The sequence below is a fragment of the Mytilus californianus genome, unplaced genomic scaffold, assembly GCF_021869535.1.
Source record: "Mytilus californianus isolate M0D057914Y unplaced genomic scaffold, xbMytCali1.0.p SCAF_1, whole genome shotgun sequence".
Lineage (NCBI taxonomy): Eukaryota > Metazoa > Mollusca > Bivalvia > Mytilida > Mytilidae > Mytilus > Mytilus californianus.
The window spans coordinates 128,065,534-128,086,102 of record NW_026262581.1 but is presented as its reverse complement, the minus strand read 5'-3'; the positions used below and the strand labels follow the sequence as shown (position 1 = coordinate 128,086,102).

General features: G+C 32.8%; 1 protein-coding gene across 1 annotated transcript in view; it reads right to left on the bottom strand.

The window, feature by feature from the left end:
* The window catches only part of LOC127733868 (atrial natriuretic peptide receptor 1-like), a 73,510-nt gene extending 62,493 nt beyond the window's left edge, over nt 1-11,017 (bottom strand). The window contains exon 1 of the mRNA XM_052243307.1: nt 10,891-11,017. Within this exon, the coding sequence (XP_052099267.1) occupies nt 10,891-10,920 (30 nt within the window). The 5' untranslated portion in view covers nt 10,921-11,017. The remainder of the gene's footprint in view (nt 1-10,890) is intronic.
* Nucleotides 11,018-20,569: the final 9,552 nt, after the last annotated feature.

Sequence of the window (20,569 nt, the reverse complement as noted above, 5' to 3'; positions counted from 1 at the left end):
TTCTGGCTCTCTTCCACCTCTTCTTTTTTGATAGGTTGACGGCAGAGGCACATAACACATGGCGTCGTTTAGTCTAAATGAAATTAATAAATTTATGAATGCAGATATATTAGAATGTGAGCTGTTTTATAAACGTTTTTATGGTATGACAGCCTTAGTAGGACACCCCTGTAGGACGATAAGCTGGATAAATATAAGAACTACACGGACAATAACAGTTAAGGGACGATTATTTGATATTCTAGGGAAGGGATTTTGATTGATTGGTGTGTAACGCTACTTTCAACACTATTGGGCTATACCGTGGTGGTCAGTTTAAATTTATAGATGGGGAATGAAAAAGAGGGCATTATTATTCATTTCAATCTGTCGCTAATCATGCCTATTTTTCAGCTCTTACCAGGCAACCAAATTCATATATGATATCCTTCTGTCCCCCACCCCAACAAATAAATAAAGATCAAATGGTTTTCCTCTTATTTAACACAAGTTTAAATTGATTGATTGTTTGTTGCTAATTTAAACGCCCAGTGAAAATTATTTCATGCTTGTTCATGAAAACACGAATTTAGAAGTAACGTATATAATATAAAAATGAAGAGATGGAATATGATTGCTAATAAGGCAACTATCCACCGGAGTTCAAATATGAGGTGGATGTAAGCAATTATAGATAAGATAAGATAAGATAAGAAAAAAATATTTTAAGTCGGGTTACATGAAATACTACAAACATAAGCTCTGTAGAGCTTTTTGCCGTCATGTAGACAAATGCTTTTTGCAGACAATCGTAAAGCCTTCAACAATGACAAAAACCTAATACTGTAAAGTCGTCTATAAAAGGCCCGACATGAAAAGTGTGATATTATACATAACAAAACAATTTACAAAATATCAAATATGAGTCGAGACAGGAACCAACGACAACCACTAAACTACAGGCTCCATCCCTGGGACAGGCAAATAAAGAATATAGCAGGGTGGATATAAAAACGAAGATGTGGTATGATTGCAAATGAGACAACTCTCCACAAGAGATCAAATGACACAGAAATCAACAGCTATAAGTCACCGTACGGCCTTCGACAATAAGCAAAGCCTACACCGCATAGTCAGCTATAAAAGGCCCCGAAATCAAAAATGTAAAACAATTCAATCGAGAAAACTAACGGCCGAATTAATGTACAAAAAAATGAACGAAACACAAATATGTATAACAAAGCAACAAACAGCAACCACTGAATTACAGGCTCCTGACTTGGGACAAGCACATACTTACAGAATGTGGCGGGGTTTAACATGTTGGCGGGATCCCAATCCTCCCCCTAATCTGGGACAGCGGTGTAACAGTACAACAACATGTTTGTGAGCAACCCATCCCGAAGCTGGGACAGTGGTGTAACAGTACAATAAAATAACAACCTGCACAAATCAGCAAATTAACTCATAAGATCGGTACGAGACACACAAAAAAACTAACATTCAGACAATAGACACAAAGCACCGACATAAGAGTATTTGCAATTACTGGAAGTTTGCTCAAACTTATTACAACTGGTACTGAAATAAATCTTGTTCTCCCAGACTGAGTTATCAGTCAGTACACAACGTGCAGCAAAGGATTTATTAAAAAAAGAAAACAGTCTGAGAAACGTCTGGTTTACGTTGTTTATAGATATAAGAAGATGTGGTATGAGTGCCGATGAGACAACTCTCCATCCAAGTCATAATTTGTAAATGTAAACCATTAAAGGTCAACGTACGGTCTTCAACACGGAGCCTTGGCTCAAACCGAACAGCAAGCTATAAAATAAATAAAAACTACTATACCAATTGAATAAAAAATATTGAATTCAAATGACATTTTATACCAATTGAATAAAAAATATTGCATTTGAACGAAAATTATACCATTTGAATGAAAAATTATACCATTTGAATGAAAAATTATACCATCTGAATGAAAAATATTGCATTTAAATGAAAAATATACCATTCAAATAAAAAAATATTGCATTTAAATGAAGAAATATACCAATTAAATAAGAAATATTGCATTTAAATGAAAAATATTAAATTTTTGCAACCAATACCATGCCATACTTTAGACCCATTTTATCTTGAATAGTACCTGCTTCTTGTTTTGTTAGGTTGTTAGTTGAGCACCTTTGCCTTTGTGCATACTTCAAAAGCAAACTCTGATGATGTATTGTTTAAAAGATATTGGTTACATCAAGATGCACGTGAATATTAAATTTCATTGATTATTTTGCTAAAACTAATTTCAAATTCTTAACAAAGACAGCAAAGAAAAATAAGCTTAATTTATTAAAACTTTTATTCAATATTTGAGGATTCATGAACTTCAGCAAAGATGTAAAGAAATATATGACAATAAGATATCATCTCTTGATCAAAATAGTGAACTCCTTTTGTTTAAGCATATAAACACTGCATATAAACAAGAATTTTATGTGACATACCCTTATCTTGATACAAGAAAAAACATATATGCAAATTTAGAATTAGTGATCATTCCCCCGCTGTTGACACTAGAAGATATAAAAAAATATTCCACGCCCTCAAAGACTTTGTAATAAGTGCAAAGTTTTGAATGATGAAACCCATTTCTTTTTATTATGTAAAACTAGATTTTCTATAATCTCAATTATTCAATCAACTATCCAGCTAAATATAGATATCTATATGTAACCCATTTCAAAATTGAAACAGAAAAAGTTTTCACCAATGCGTTAGTGTTGTAGTTGGCTCGATTTACTTTTGAAACGATGGCCTAAATATTTCTTTCTAGATGTTTCGTTTAGTTGAGGTTATTCCGAAGACCACCGACGTCATTCAATGAGTTCCGAAAAGTAAGTTTTAACCAATCAGCGGAATTTTAAATTTGACCATCCAGTTAGCGGAACTTTAATTTTAACATAACTATTTATGATGCATATATTGAATGCGTTCCGGTAAGTAAATTTCAACCTATCAGCGGAATTTTAGCCACTGCTGGTTGAGTTTTAATTCCCCGAGGGTATCACCAGCCAAGTAGTCAGCGCTTCTGTGTTGACTTGAGTTATCATTGATATGTTCATAATTTTAAATTAACTGTTTACAAAACTTTGAATTTTTGAAATACTAAGGCTTTTCAACCTCAGGAATAGATTACCTTAGCTGTATTTGGCAAAACTTTTAGGAATTTTTGGTCCTAAATGCTCTTCAACTTCGTACTTTATTTGACCTTTTTGACATTTTTTTATTCGAGCGTCGCTGATGAGTCTTTTGTAAACGAAACGCGCGTCTGGCGCAAATATAAAATTTCAATCCTGGTATCTATGATGAGTTTATTTATATCTTTTTTTGAGCAGATATTTGCAGACTAAAATGGAAATTATAGTACAATAGAATGCTTTTAGTAGATATACAACAGGGAATAATGAACTCTTTTAGCACTAGAAGGATTGGGTAGGGGTTCTGTGTATTCACATTATTATTACAACTCTCCTCACTCTTGGTAATTATGGATGGATTTTGCGACCTAAATGGTTCACCCAAATTAATATTTTTATATATAGTTTAGTAATAAATAATGATTTAAGACATTTCTTTTTTTTTTTCTGATGATAAAATGAAATATATTCTAAATCAAACTACTAGTCAGCAAGTGAAATCTTTAGGCTCCTTTATTAAACAGTCTATGGAACTGAGGACAGGGGGCGCTTGAGGTCTAATGTTGTAATGTGTATTTAATATTGCGTTTCATTATTATGTAAATTTAAATGTCATCATTATATTGTTGTTTATACATGTAATTTTTATTATGCCTTTGACCCTCTTGTGTGTGTCATTTGTGCTTAATACAGTTATTAAAACATAATATACATTAAATAGAAATTGTAGAGTACGTCCAGCATACTATAATGTAGAAAATCCCGCTATTATTGTTATGTTAAAGGGGCATTAGCTGTCAAAATCATGTTCACCGATTTGACTCAAATTCTCATATTTGATTTATAACATACTAAAACGTATATCCAAATTATAAAAAAGTCTAAAGTAAACAATTTACGATACATGTACAATATGTATCAGCATTTCAGGTGTATTTTATTCTAGACGCCATCTAATTAACCATCGATGTAAATCGCACTGTGACAACTGGTGCACTTCATAATATCTGGATATCTGCAGGTTTAGAAACCGTGTCGATCAAGAAGGCATGTAACAGGGTTGCGTTCAATATCGTAGCGGCTACGTAGTGCTACGTAGATTTATGACTATTGAACGAGTAGCTAGCCTAGCTGCTATCAATATCTATGTAGCAGCTAGGCTAGTTCAATAGTCATAAATCTACGTAGCCCTATGTAGCCGCTACGATATTGAACGCAACCCTGATATGTATGTTTCGGAGTTTAGTGTGACGTCCATTTTCTCTGAACTAGTATACATTTTTGTTCAGGGGCCACCTGGTGCGGGTGTTCTCGCTGTGTTGAAGACCAATTGGTGGCCTTGAGCTGTTTTCTGCTCTTTGGTCGAGTTGTTGTCTCTTTGACACATTACCCGTTTCCATTCTCAATTTTATGTATCAGAGCTAGAATTGCTACTGAGTATATGTCCTACAGAAGGATAGGTCCAAATTCTACGGAAACAGACAGAGAGAAACCAATTTGTCCGTTGTGAAATGATGGCAAAAAAGATAATGAACATTTTATATTAAAGTGTAAGACATTAGAAAATATTAGAAAACATTTTATATAAATAGCCTGGAAAGTTTGGTGGAACAAATGGACAGTTTTTAAATCATATAAAGTGTAGTAGACTATTTTTTCAATTGATACTAGACATGTCACATCCGTCTTTGCTAATGGTATTACAAGTCAGTAGGATATCTCAGATAGAAGCGATTTCCAGAGGGTTTTGCCTTACACCGGGAAAGATGTTCCAGGCTTGATATACATGTTGGGTGAGACTGGGATAGTCCAAGGGCTGGTTATGCTAGTAGTCGATTTTACCTCATAGTCCTTTAACCTTTTAGTAACAACTTGATAAATGTTTAAGGTTTTAATGGATAAAGTAGACACATTTTGTGGCATTTAGATTAAGTTAAGCGAAAATATCTTCAATAGATTAATTTTAAGGATAACTTTTAAGCTTAAGAAAATGTATCTCATATTGTTTGGATGTTACACATTGGACATTTTATAGTGAAAGGCTAACAGAGACAGTTGTTAGAACAGTTTGTTTTAAATCACACGAGAAATAGACTTTTTAAATACAAGAAAGACCTTTAGAACCAATAATAGACTTTTAAATTAAGAATGCTGTACATTTCGTTTATCTTATAGGTGTCGGGTAAATGTATATATAACAATGTTGCTGTATAGACCATATTCTACTGTATAGTTGCGAAGACTATTACCGAAGACTTCGGCCCGCACACACTGAAGAAGTTTTTTAAAACACGCATATTTTTAAATCCGTTGCTCTGTTACACATATATCCTGTGGAGTTCCAGATAGCGGAGAAATTTACTGCATAGAAAGTAAGAAAAGAAAGGTGACCTCCGAAGACTGCCGACTATAAACAAAAATACAGTTATAAATAGATAGCGAACATGTGATATCTGATTTTTGTCTAAGTCTGTTTGATTTCATAATATAGGTTAAAAATATGTTCATCATCGTTTTTACCTGTATAAGAATAGGTTTTTGTGGATCGATTCAGTCAACCAAATGGTTTACCCTGGTTTAACTTTTAATGTCGACATTTTTTTCCTTATAATAGCTGAACACTAATTCACCAGCGATGTTATTTAGCTTATTTTGATCAAATTGAACCAAAATGACTGCTAAAAACGAATTATTATTTCACTATTTTGCTTTCATTAAAGATGGAAAAAAAATCATATTTTATATACTATTCTTTTTTATATATCGTAGCTATAAATGCACCTTTAAGAAAGGAAATCATCCAAAGATAATCCAGTATGTGATTTAAAGGACAGCTCTCCTGGGGCTCAGACGTTTTGACATATTGGTTTGTACGAGTTTCACATCCAACTTAAAATATTGTTTTGAAGGAAATCGCTGAATTAATTCTCTTATTGCATGAAACTTGACACGTTTTTATTTAAAAAGAATTTTCTGTTGTATGTAATTACAGTTTTCTGTATTTATCTTCTCAAGCAGAAACATGATATTTTCTGGTTTGGCTGTAGAATTTCATGCTTTCATCAAGACGATAGTTACATTGTATCAAAGTTAACATCCATGGTTTTTATTTGTCTAAGTTGCTATTAGAACTTCAGCTTCCGTCACAACAATCAAGACGTCAACAGCAACGACTGATTTTCTTTTTCAAAGTGGTTTAGGGGAAGATACCAGCGCTCCCTCCGGACGACCTTATTAAATTCTACAGACCAAAACGACAAATTAGAGCAACAACCTTTAATAACTTTGTCACTAAGAATATTATAGACCAACAAGTCCGTAACAACAAACGAGCGGTCATAGTTCCAAATAGTAAGACAGACCAATTCAAAAACTCTATTTTTGTGCGCATTGCAGTAGATTGGAACCATCTGGAGGACTCAGTAGTGTGCGTCACTACAACCAAGGAGTTTAAATCAGCACTCCTCAGCAAGCGCGACTAACTTGTGCGCAGACCAACCCGTCACACAATAGCCGAAAGGAATCTGTGACGTACCCATCCATATACAGAAGTGGGAAATACAGATACAGATAAGTTATGTTTGTTTTTAACAATGGTTTGTTTCAGTGCTTTAAGTTTGTGTCTATTTCAAGAATTTTGTTTTGTACACTTGTACTTACTTACAAGAATGGAGATATTACTCTCTCTTATACAAGGTAATACTGATCAAATTAGCGTTAGACAGTTTGGATGGCGATCAACGATATCGGTCGAACTTCTGCTGCTTTCCGCAGTTTCAATTTTCAGCTGACATTCGTTGCAATCATGGACATACTGAGCACATACTCAAAATATCTCCAACAAAGGTTAAATGAAAGGTCGCATGAATATGGATTAAAATGCAGTTAAATCATTGACTTGTAAGCCAATAATACATGAGCGATGTTTTGGGGCTAATTTAGACAGAATTAAAGAAGACTGTCTCGTATTTCAATATTCAACTATATACAATTATGGCCCGCTGAGGAGGTGAATATCCAAAATTGTCAACCCGAGTAAGGGTCATTCCTCGAGGGTCTTACTATATAATGTGAGGTATATTAATAATAAATGTTTCAAACGAACAAAAAATCATATTTTCATTGCGTTTGTCTTAATCGTAGCTAATGCCCCTTTAATATCTTATATTGATTTATTCTGGTTATTCCTACATTTTGAATTTTGGGCACAGCACGTCTACCTGTAATTTTTAGGGTAAATGAATTCAACTTATATTTGTGGTTAGTTAGTTCACATTGACACAGTCTTTAACATAGAGTTTAAAATTATAGACTAGTAATGGAAAAAAAATAAGGAATGACTGTAATAGTTTTTCTGTCTATGAAGAAATAACATAAAAAATGTGTTGCACACTGATTATCCCGAGTATACTACCTAATATAACAGTCCCAGCTTCAATTACAAGATTATTATGATAATTGCAATGTCACTTTCGATCATTAACAGAAACAAAGTCGTTATCATTATTCGTCATGATTAGACTTCTTGTAAAATTTCTTGAAACTTTTTTTTTCTTTTTCCATATGAGCTAGATCCAGTGTTCTTCTTTCTCTGTTCATTGAATTCGGACGTTCCTTTCAAGACGCTCTTCGTCAATATTGAACAACATCGAGCAAATGATATTTATAGGATACCATTGCTGGTGCCTTTCTGTTTAAAGCCGTTCGAAGTATATGATGCTTCTTCTGTGGGTTGGTCTAATCCACTAAACACAGTCGAACATTATTCATCTGCATATACGAAACAGTACAGTCTTTTGTTGTACAGTGCCATCCGATTACACCACCAACATAGTCCTGTTTATTCCGTATTTTATTGTTTTAAAGTCGTCAAAATTTATGAAAGATTTATAAAACTATATCTATCAGGTAAGCATAAGCCGTTTGATAAGTATACAAACACGTAATTTTTAGCAAATGTTTTTCGTATCCTGGCACAATTGATCCTTTGAAAAAATATTAATTTGATGCAAAGGTATATCTTTAAAATAGCAGTTGTCTAAAAAGGACAACAGGTCTTTATCCTGATTAAAAAACTGATTCCAAATGGGGAATTATAACTCAAATGGGGTATGTCGATAGGATCAGCGTATATAATGGGTTTAAATGTTAAAGTATTCGACTTATCTGTTGAAACTCATTAATAAGTGGTCTAAAATCGAGGCCAATCGGTCTGGCTTTACAAATAGTAATAATATTTATTTATGATTGAAGACAAAAGATGCAGTTATGATAAGATAAAAATGAGAATGGAAACGGGGACTGTGTCAAAGTGACAACAACTCAACCAAAGAGCAGACAACAGCTCAAGGACACCAATGGTTCTTCAAAAAGCGAGAAAATCCCGCACCCGGAGGCGGGCTTTAGCTGGACCCTAAACAAAAATGTATACTAGTTCAGAGAAAATGGACGTCACACTAAAATGCGAAACATTTAAATGAACCAAAAGGTAAAAAAAAACGCACAAGACTAAGAAGAGTCGTGATCTGCTCCTTAAAATTGCAAAAAAAAAAATAAATAAAAAAAAAAATAGAATGTTCTTCGATAACATAAATTTTACATAGTTTTGGTTAAATTTGTTATTAGCATGTTCAGCCTTTACCCAAAAATTTATTTTAATCATAGCAGCATCTTTAGTTTGCCCAGGACATCTTGTAGCAAAACACCTTTTTAGAATAGATAAGCTCATATTTGAATATTGATGTGAATATCTAAAATGTAAAAAGGCTTATGGGAGTTTTTGATATTTTTTCCTTAATCTTAAAGTGTAAAGGCCAAAAGCAAATATGTAAGAAAAAAAGAAAAAAAAGTATGAATACTTTATATCTGACATAACAATACCTATATATTGAACATCTGAGTACGAAATCAAACAGCCAAAACAATGGCCTAGTTCTGCCTTCTCTCTTTGGCCTCTAATAGCTTTTTTGTTATGTAGTCCTATATTGTGTGACGGTCTGTTCTTTTTGGGGATCTTGAGTGGGCCGTCCAGCGGTTTTAGTAAATCTTATGCGAGAGCATCATCGAACTAAGTATATTGAAAGTTGTCCCCAGATCTCCCACTATTGACATTAAATCAAAAATCAATTCAGTTAATGTATTTGGTCATACTTTTATTTCTTATTCCATACAGTCAAATTGTTACTGGAAGCAGATTTAAGCATGTAGATTTGTTGTTGTGTAGTTGATGATGTTTCTCAATCAACTGTAGAAAAGTACATTTAACATTTTGATTAAGACCGTCTAAATGGGGGATATTTGTCTCACAATTATTCGTAATTTGAGTTTCAAATTTCGTGGATTTAAAGCAACTATAAGTCACCGTACGGTCTTCAACAATGAGAAAAACCCATAACGTATAGTGATCTATAAAAGGCCCCGACAAGACAAAATGTGAAACAATTAAAACAAAAACAAAAGAAACGGTCTGACTATTACAAAACAATCATAAAACAAATATGCTAGACAACAGCCTACAACAACCACTATATTACAGGCTCCTGACATGGGACAGGCACATATAGAATGTGTCCGGGTTAAACGTTTCAATGAGCACCCTACCCCCTTAACCATGTATGAATAAAGAGAAAATATTCTACAAGAAAAGTTGATTTAGATTGAATTTTCATAATAGCCCTATATTCACCTGGTTGAGAACACACTTAAAAACAGAAGCAAAACAAATCAATGTTTTCCAACAAAGGTCTCTAATTACTAACATGGTTCTAATACACAATTACGTGCTACTGAATTTAATTTGAAGTATCTTATACGCATTTGAAATTTTTTTAACAACTGGTAGTCTCAATTTCTGTTAATGCCTCTATCAGAACTGGAATATTGCAAAATAGTATTTCAGATTCTATAAAGTCATACTAAAGGTAGTAATGACGTCATAAAAACGGCACTTGTGTACGATTATAAGATTGATAAGAATAAGAATGCTTATTGTTCGTTCAAATTAAGGGCATTTGTAGGCAGCATGATATTTATGCACACAAAACAATGCACTATGGTTTTGTGAAAAAAAATTAACATTATGAATTACATCATGATTATGAATCTTTCAGGTTCCCGAATATAGAGTATAAACGAGAATTTCTTAAAAAATTAAGTCGTGGCGAAACTTGTGTGTGATTATGTTATTTAAAAGTTTAACTGAGATATCATCTGTCTGATTAGAGAAAATTATCAATTCATGTTACTAAACATTCTATTTCATTTTTATGTTCTCGGATATATAAGAATGTTACGCATTTGTGTCAAAACCCCGTTGTTCAATCTTAAGAAAACGTTTTATACTCTTAAATTTAGCACACTCATTTAATCATATCATCATTTGTCCTTTTGTAGAGGAAGACTTTATAAAACATTAACTGAGTTGTGTATGTCACTTCTCTCAAAATTCATTTCAATTGTTGTTTCAATAAAGACTTATAAATAAACAATCATGAATACAATTTGAGATATGATCCTTTTTTAAAATATTCGATTGAATAGTAGTTATGAACAGACATTAAATGTCATTTTACTGGAAATATGGGAATGAACGTTTAAAATTTATTACTGCGTAATAATAATTGCACAGCTTTAACTGTCCGAAGTTCGTATTACCAATTTATTATTACCATTGTTATTGCATATTATGTGATATGTATAGACAATTTGTACTCACAAGAAAAAGATATTGAAATGTAATTTCCATGTTTAGTATTTACACCGATAGTCCACATCTATAAGCATTATTCCTGTTATTCAATTTGATGATTGTTGATTGAGATTGAGTATGAAATATCTCAATCATAGATGTTATAGTTTAGGCACGTTATCAATATTTTAATCAACCAATAGGAAAAGCTTCATAATCGATGATTCCAACCAGGTTCCAATAACTGCTTTAACTTTTACAGTATTTTTATAGAATGAACATGAATGAACAATTATCCAAAATCATAGGAAAATATAGAAATGCGAACGAAACATGTATTGTGTATTGGAATCAAAGCAGAATTCCCCAAACATATGCACTTCGTATCGTTGTTATGTGTCTCAGTTTTAAATTTCTAGTAATTAATGATGACAGCTTATTGCCTTTGATTTCATTTCTTAATGATTCAATTGTAGTCAATTCTCAACTATTACAGGTGTTTCCACAGTCTTTTTCGTACCAAAAAAGACACGTTGTTAACATTTGAAAATGCCTGTACCAAGTCAGGAATATAACAGTTGTTGTCCATTCGTTTGATGTGTTTTATCATTAATTTTGATTATGCCATTTGATTAGGGACTTTCCGTTTTGAATTTTCCTCGGAGTTCAGTATTTTTGTGATTTTACTTTTTAGAAACCAATGGGAAATTTAAAAACGTTCACCAAGTTGCTCATATCATGTTAAAATGTTGTGACAAGTCACATTCGGTGATGTCAATATCACGGAAGGGAGGACGATATTGTAACTATGACAAGTGGAACATATCCGTGGTCTTCTATCAGAGAGATATTCTATAACGGTCAACCAAATCATAATGATACCTGTTAAACTTTTGAAGAGACAACTAACAACTTTACGATCTCTTGATGACCAGTGAGTTAAGCAGTCTTGAATTATCTATAAAAAATAAAGTAAATTGTACAAAAAAATCTAGAAGCAAGTAATTTCAATGCAGAATAAAAAAAACTGCATTTTAGAATTGTTCCGATACAATGATGGAAAGTGTTGGGTGAAGTAGTTTGACATTGCATAGGCCACCTCTCCTACTATCTTAGACTAAGAAATAAGTTTACTAGGCAATTTCTAAATCAAGTGACACAAGCAAAAACATTTAAACCAATGAATCAAAGGAATGAAGTCCCGTTAGTTGTATATTGCACCAAAGCCCCGTTTTAAGGTTTTTTTTAGATCAGAAATTCCATTACAAAATGGAATCAAAACAAATACTAAAAATATAATACAAACGAATTTACAATTGTTTCGTGTTCTTTTGTTTGTCTGTTTCTTTTTTAACCATGGCATTGTCAGTTTATTTTTGACTTATGAGTTTGAATGTCCCTTTAGTATCTTTCGACTCTCTGTTACAAAAAAATGAAAACATCACTTTATAAATTTCATGCGTTCAAAGCGCTTTTCTGGATTTACCTTCATCGGGAAAGCCTGACAACTGAATTGAGGTCAAAGCAAAGCCTTTTTTTAAACTAGTATTGAATATATAACAGAGAATGTGACAATCAAACACGACAAGACAAAGTCGGAAATCCAAATAGCCATCTAAAAAGTTATTGTAAGATACACTTATTATTTATCGAATATACCTTCAAGTGATTGGTCTTCCGATCAGAACAACAGTGTCCCTCTTTTTGTTGATTAATGCCTTTAATTTATGAATAAACTTTATAACGAGCCTACGAAACAACACTTCATAGATATTTTTAACAATGCTTGCGAAATTTTCTCTGAAACAATGCGACGGTGCAAAATGATGTACTGCGAGGGAAGACAAATGCAATGTAAGTGCGACAACCCTTTTATAATATAGGACCGAATATTTCAACAAAATTTATGAAACTTCGTCCAATTTGTGCAGCTCTGTTTAAATTTTTAATAAATTTACCACAAATGTAGACATTTATAGTGGAAATATATTCAGCCTGCAGAATATTCTTAAAAAGTGGTACTTATCACCCAGCTTTTTACTGTAACATCATTTATAACACTAAACATTAAAAAATGAGAATAACACTTTATGTATTGGATAGATGTGTCGCGCTCTTCTGTGTTTTTTTTATGTAAAAGTTTTGAAAAGTACTAAAATATTGCTTCTAGTTCAATGACCAGAGAACTTACTGTGCTACTCCGCCTTTTCAAATTATAGGGTTATCATAAGACTCCATTTAAACGTAATGTTTCGGTCAAACACAAACTATGATATGGAATTTTTTTTTTCGTTTCTCTAATTGAAGTCTTGCATTTTGGACTTTCAAAATATTTGCATTGATTGAAATAAGCATTTAATATGTATTGTATAGCTATGAATTGAAATAATAGTCCTGTTATTGATTATCGCATGTCTGTATATCAGATATTTCACTAGTTCTAGACTGCCAATCAGATGATAAATTGACACAGGTCTGAAGTCCAAATGCCCGAATTCACAGCACATATATATAATGAAATAGTTATTAGTCGAAAGATTTTTCGCATTTTAAAGAAGATTTTTTTTCAAAGAAATGAAATAGTGTTGTTTATGTTACATTTGTATGATTTAGATTGTCTTATTAGTATGAATTGATATGCTTGTGAGTTCTCAATTTTAATATCAAATATTTAGGGAGATTATGGTAGTCAGACTGTGGCTTTTGTTAGAAAAATTATGGTAGTCAGACTGTGACTTTTGTAAGGGAGATTATGGTAGTCAGACTGTGACTTTTGTAAGGGAGATTATTGTAGTCAGACTGTGACTTTTGTAAGGGAGATTATTGCAGTCAGACTGTGACTTTTGTAAGGGAGATTATTGCAGTCAGACTGTGACTTTTGTAAGGGAGATTATTGTAGTCAGACTGTGACTTTTGTGAGGGAGATTATTGCAGTCAGACTGTGACTTTTGTAAGAAAGATTATAGTAGTCAGACTGTGACTTTTGTAAGGGAGATTATTGTAGTCAGACTGTGACTTTTGTAAGGGAGATTATTGCAGTCAGACTGTGACTTTTGTAAGGGAGATTATTGTAGTCAGACTGTGACTTTTGTAAGGGAGATTATTGTAGTCAGACTGTGACTTTTGTAAGAAAGATTATGGAAGTCAAACTGTGACTTTTGTAATGAAGATTATTGCAGTCAGACTGTGACTTTTGTAAGGGAGATTATTGCAGTCAGACTGAGACTTTTGAAAGGGAGATTATTGCAGTAAGATTATGACCTTTGTAAGGGAGGTTATTGTAGTCAGACTGTGACTTTTGTAAGAAAGATTATGGTAGTCAGACTGTGACTTTTGTAAGGGAGATTATGGTTGTCAGACTGTGACTTTTGTAAGGAAGATTATTGCAGTCAGACTGTGACTTTTGTAAGAGAGATTATGGTTGTCAGACTGTGACTTTTGTAAGGGAGATTATTGCAGTCAGACTGTGACTTTTGTAAGGGAGATTATTGTAGTCAGACTGTGACTTTTGTAAGGGAGATTATTGTAGTCAGACTATTGTGGTCAGACTGTGACTTTTGTAAGGGAGATTATTGCAGTCAGACTGTGACTTTTGTAAGGGAGATTATTGCAGAAAGACTGTGATTTTTGTAAGAAAGATTATGGTAGTTAAACTGTGACTTTTGTAATGGAGATTATTGCAGTCAGACTGTGACTTTTGTAAGGGAGATAATTGCAGTCAGACTGTGACTTTTGTAAGGGAGATTATTACAGTCAGACTGTGACTTTTGTAAGGGAGATTATTGCAGTCCGACTGTGACTTTCGTAAGGGAGATTATGGTAGTCAGACTGTGACTTTTGGAAGAGAGATTATGGTTGTCAGACTGTGACTTTTGTAAGGGAGATTATTGCAGTCAGACTGTTACTTTTGTAAGGGAGATTATTGCAGTCCGACTGTGACTTTTGTAAGAAAGATTATGGTAGTCAAACTGTGACTTTTGTAAGGGAGATTATTGCAGTCAGACTGTGACTTTTGTAAGGGAGATAATTTCAGTCAGACTGTCACTTTTGTAAAGGAGATTATTGCAGAAAGACTGTGACTTTTGTAAGGGAGATTATTGCAGTCAGACTGTGACTTTTGTAAGGGAGATTATGGTAGTCAAACTGTGACTTTTGTAAGGGAGATTATTGCAGTCAGACTGTGACTTTTGTAAGGGTGATAATTGCAGTCAGACTGTCACTTTTGTAAGGGAGATTGTTACAGAAAGACTGTGACTTTTGTAAGGGAGATTATTGCAGTCAGACTGTGACTTTTGTAAGGGAGATTATGGTAGTCAGACTGTGACTTTTGTAAGAGAGATTATGGTTGTCAGACTGACTTTTGTAAGGGAGATTATTGCAGTCAGACTGTGACTTTTGTAAGCCATGGCAAAAACGAATGGAGTGGCAGTTAAACCAGAATAAAGGAACACTTCTTGCTCATGCAAATGATTTGAATTCATCTTTGAGAAATTTGAGACCCTGGTACGGATTAATTCTGTTCATATCTAGTGGCCAAACGGTGCATAACTTAGGACAAAAAACAATGATAGAGTTTAAACTAAATCAAGGGGACATCTATTCTGAAACTCTCTTTTTTCCTAACTTTTGATTTTTCACTGCTGACAATTGTTATTTTATTTCATGTTTGATTATATAAAACTGGTCAAGTTTGATATAGATTAAACATATTTGTTTGTTTTGTTTGTAAAAGACTTTTATGAATTAATGTTCTTCCGAAATTTAGCTGTTATCATTTTGGTTTGAATTAAAATATTTAGGCTTTAAGTATGCCTTCCGTTTCCCTAAATAATAAACAGTGGTAGCATTTACTGCAATACAATGATAATAATCATCTCAGAACCAACAGATCCTCCACATAAACTTATGAGTGAACACAAAACTTTTAGCAAAATAGATAAAAAAATATTTATAATATTTTAAGCCTAGGTCGGCAATTAAGATACTTAATCTGCAACTCAAAAGGGTGTTTTAATAATTTGATATACATGTATAACAAAGTCAAAGATGCTGTATAGAATTCAGACTATATTTCCAACAAATAATATGTGCTATAAACCATAAATGAAGAAATCTCATCACAAAACTACATGAATCAAGAAATCTGTTTTGTCTGGAAGCGGAATTATGTGATATGAACCGTCGTCTGTGTATGTGTCTATTAGATAATTAAATATTTGAATGATTCCAATAAGTCGTGCTTAAATAATTAATGGCTCAGTTAAAATATGCTAGTTGCTGTCACTTTACTATCAATATAATTAAAATATAGACTTCATCGTTATCCTCATATGAGATCTAACACCGATGTGGATATAGTTTCACTTCTGAAGGATGTGACTTTTTCAACCATTCAGAATTCGAGTTATCGAATCATACTAACAGTGCACGCGGAACAATAACTTGTATGTGGTTCATTCAGAGGTCCCGAGGGTATCCAAAAATAAAAACAATGGGACGAATGACAAGTATACCGATTTTTTTTATTTTATTCAACAACAGTGTTCGCTTCGATTGTTACATTGGTTACACATATTTTTAGATCTCTTTCGTCGTAAAGACATCATACAATACCATTCAATACAAAAAAATCCGATAGTAAGATAATAATTATTGCTATGAATATTTGAAATCTATGACGTTGTCATATAGTTTCCAGATGTGCCCCGTACGCTTTTTGACGTGAGGTCGGATCGTAATCGTGGTAATTAGAGAACAGTAACCACTTTTTAAAATTGTACATTGTAGCGGTGCTTCCCCTTACCAGATGTGGATCAAGGATGATGAAAAAGGGGGAGGGGGGGGGGGGGGGCAAATAAACATAGTTTGGAATGGGACACGTAAAAAGTCTATCATAGTCAAAATAATTGACATTTTTTACTGCTCGTTTGCTGGACGCCTTCCTTCATAGGAAGACATCCAAGCAAAAAGTCAAAAACTATATTTTATTATTTGTTCTTGTATATACCTTTGAATAATCTTCTAATCTAGATGAAAAAAGCGGGAAGGTTAAAATCTGTATATTAAATATTACACGCTGAAATGTCTCGCCTGCTTTACCTATGATTGAATGTATGTTGGAAGTCTGTAATATGAAGGTTCTACTACAAGCATCATATAAACTTAACATTAACAATGATCCATGAATAAGCGAAATATATTAATTGTGTACGGAAGCTGCTACTCTTACATTTGGTACAACAACCCACCCTAGGAAATAAGGTTGAAAATCATTGAACAAAAAATAACAAACTTTGGTATAACTTTAATAGCAAAATAGCAAAAAAAGTTCTCAATAAGAATAAAAGACTTGTTTGCCAAAATTTCACAGAACAAAACTTAAAAAACGAAAAAATGAAAGTGAAAAGGAGTACAAAAAGATACTTAACAAAAGTTTAAATAACTTTTGAACGAATATTAGGAAAAATATAAAAAATATGGAAAAGTAAAAATCCTAAAGAATATGGGAATATGGGAATATTCTTAATCGAGGCCAAAGGAGTAAATCTCCCAATTGGATGATTTCTTTAAAAATCTAAATGCTGATGATAACGAAGATATTTACGACCCTGCAAATCCCACAAACGATACTACTAGTGAGTTAAACGACATAGTGAATTCAGTTATAACAACAGACGAAATAAAAAATTTCATCTTGAAGTTAAAGAATAACAAATCAAGCGGTGATGACAAAATTTTCAACGAATACTTAAAATCTACATCAGACCAATTTATTCAAATTTACGTACTTCTTTTCAATTTGATATTTGAGTCCGAGCACATACCAAATTCGTGGCTAACAGGAAACATAAATCCGATTTTCAAAAATAAAGGGAATAAACTAGATTCAAACAATTATAGTCCAATTACTATATTGAGAGTACTATATTGAGCTGGTTTAGCAAATTGTTTACTTCACTACTAAATGAAAGACTAACTAAATTCACCGAGTAGTTTTCCCTGATTTATAATAATCAAAGTTGATTTCGGAGAGACCACACGACTGTTGATAATATATTTATCATTCATTCATTCAATCTTATACTTACTGCTTAGTCGAAAGAAAAAGCTCTACTGTGCATTCATTGATTTTGCAAAGGTCTTTGATACCATCTGGAGAAATGGACTGTGGTATAAACTAATTCTCAACCACACAAATGACAAAATGTATAAAGTAATAAGAAATATGTATGATATCATCAAATCAAGAGTTATCACGAAAAATTTGAATTCTCAAACTAGTGACTTGGATGGAGAGTTGTCTCATTGGCACTCATACCACATCTTCTTATATCTATGTAGTTAGACAAGGAGAAAATCTATCTTCATTGTTATTTTCTTTATATATCAACGATATGATAGACTTCTTATTTATAAGAAGATGTGGTATGAGTGCCAATGAGACAACTCTCCATCCAAGTCAAAATTTATAAAAGTAAACCATTATAGGTCAAAGTACGGTCTTCAACACGGAGCCTTGGCTCACACCGAACAGCAAGCTATAAAGGGCCACAGTAAAATTACTAGTGTAAAACCATTCAAACGGGAAAACCAACGGTCTAATCTATATAAAAAACGAGAAACGAAAAACACTTATGAACCACATCAACAAACGACAACTACTGAACATCAGATTCCTGACTTAGGACAGGTGCAAACAATTGCAGCGGGTTTAAACGTTTTAATGGTACCAAACCTTCACCCTTATCTGAAACAATAGTGTAACATCACAACATAGAAAGACACACTATAAAATACCAATTGAAATGGCTTAACTCAATCAAAAGACATATTAACACCACTGAACATACACTGAACAAATACATTTGATCTATGATACAATATAAATACAAAATAAATAAACTAAGGGAAGAATAATTAAAGTAACATGTAATACCGCTGTGAAATGTTAAACAATTTAAGAAAAACAATATGCTAAAACAAAAATATCAGCCATTTGCAATTACTTTAAACACAGGCAAATGAAAATAATTTTGTTGTTAGGTATACGTGTACAGTTCAAATATGAAAAGGAGCACCCCATCAGCAAAATATATATGGAGAAACTGGGCAATGCTCATTAAGTATATCTATTAAAACAAGGATTATTTCATGCTGGTGTAAACTTGTAAATGGAGGTGAGAAGTTATCATACAGTATATATAACATATTTTCATTATACAAATAACGGTTATAATCTGCCTTGGATAACACATGCTCATTCAATTCTCAACGAATTCGGACTTGCATATACTTTCCAACCTCAGAATGAACATAAGTGGCTTACATTAAGCATAAAACAAACACTCACTGATCAGTATAAACAACTACGGTATACAGATATTCAGAACTCCCCGAAATGTTTAAATTGCAGGATATTTAAAGAAGACTTGGGTTTTGAAGATTACTTTGATATTCTGGGAAATCACGACATTATAACATTTCGAACTGTAAACCACTCATTACCTATAGAAAGTAGACGTTGGTATAATTATCACAGATCAGAAAGAAAATGTAATATCTGTAATACGCAAGAAATAGGCGACGAATATCATTACATCATGAAATGCCCTGCTATAGAAATCGAAAGGACAAATCTTCTTCCACCATGTTATTACATAAGACCAAACACTGCCAAATTTTATTCTCTGTTTAATTCAAAAAGGATTCCAACGTTGAAAAGACTGTGTAAATTTATTGGAGTAATAATTGAAAAAATCAGTCCCTCTGGCTAATGGACATTTTATTGTGCATCTATTTCTATCTTTTAATGTTTCTGGGTTTCTTTTTGTTTCTTATTTGATTTTTGTTTTTTGTTTTCTATTTTTGAATTGTCATTTGTACAAATTTACTCCATGTATCACCTTAAGCATTGTATGTTAAATTATTGTTTCCTTCTCCGTACCTTTGTTAATTGGTTTTAGAGAATAAAGTATCTATCTATGAAAATGAGGTCAAGGTCAGATTATCCATGCCATTCAGATATGTTCAACTTACAATCATTCCATACACGTAATATCAATCTATTTAAAATATAGATCTCCGATTTATATGTTCGAGCACGCGAGTTAATATAGATATGAATTTTAATAAGATTGCTATACTATATAAAGATTTTCTAAATGTAATCACAATATTCAAAACTCTGTTCGATATTCGGGCCATTTTGATTCACTTTTTAAGAAGTTCCCGATCGCAAAAAAAAAATTATAGATTAACCAACAAATAAATATTTTACTGTTACGGCTTCAAACCCGCGATTCCCCACCGTGTATATTTATGATGTCTATGCAAAAATAAAATAACAGTTATAATTATCTTTAAATATTTTATAGTTATTGAACAAGCAAATCGGTATAAGTCGTTTAATCTGCACGATGTCGTTTGGGACTCTCAAAATCAGAATTTGATTACTAAACTTGAAACTATCCAGCTTGACGCAGCGCGGTCACGGGGGGTACTAAACTTACCAGTATTAATAATTGATATGTGGAAACTCGATGGGAAAAATTATCCGATAGACGACGCAATCATAGATTAATTCTTTATCACAAAATTTTGAATAATAAAACTCCAGAGTATTTAAGAGACTTAATGTCCGATTCAGTAGGAAGTAGACATGATCATTATACAAGACAGAGAAATATTATTACACAACTCAACTCAA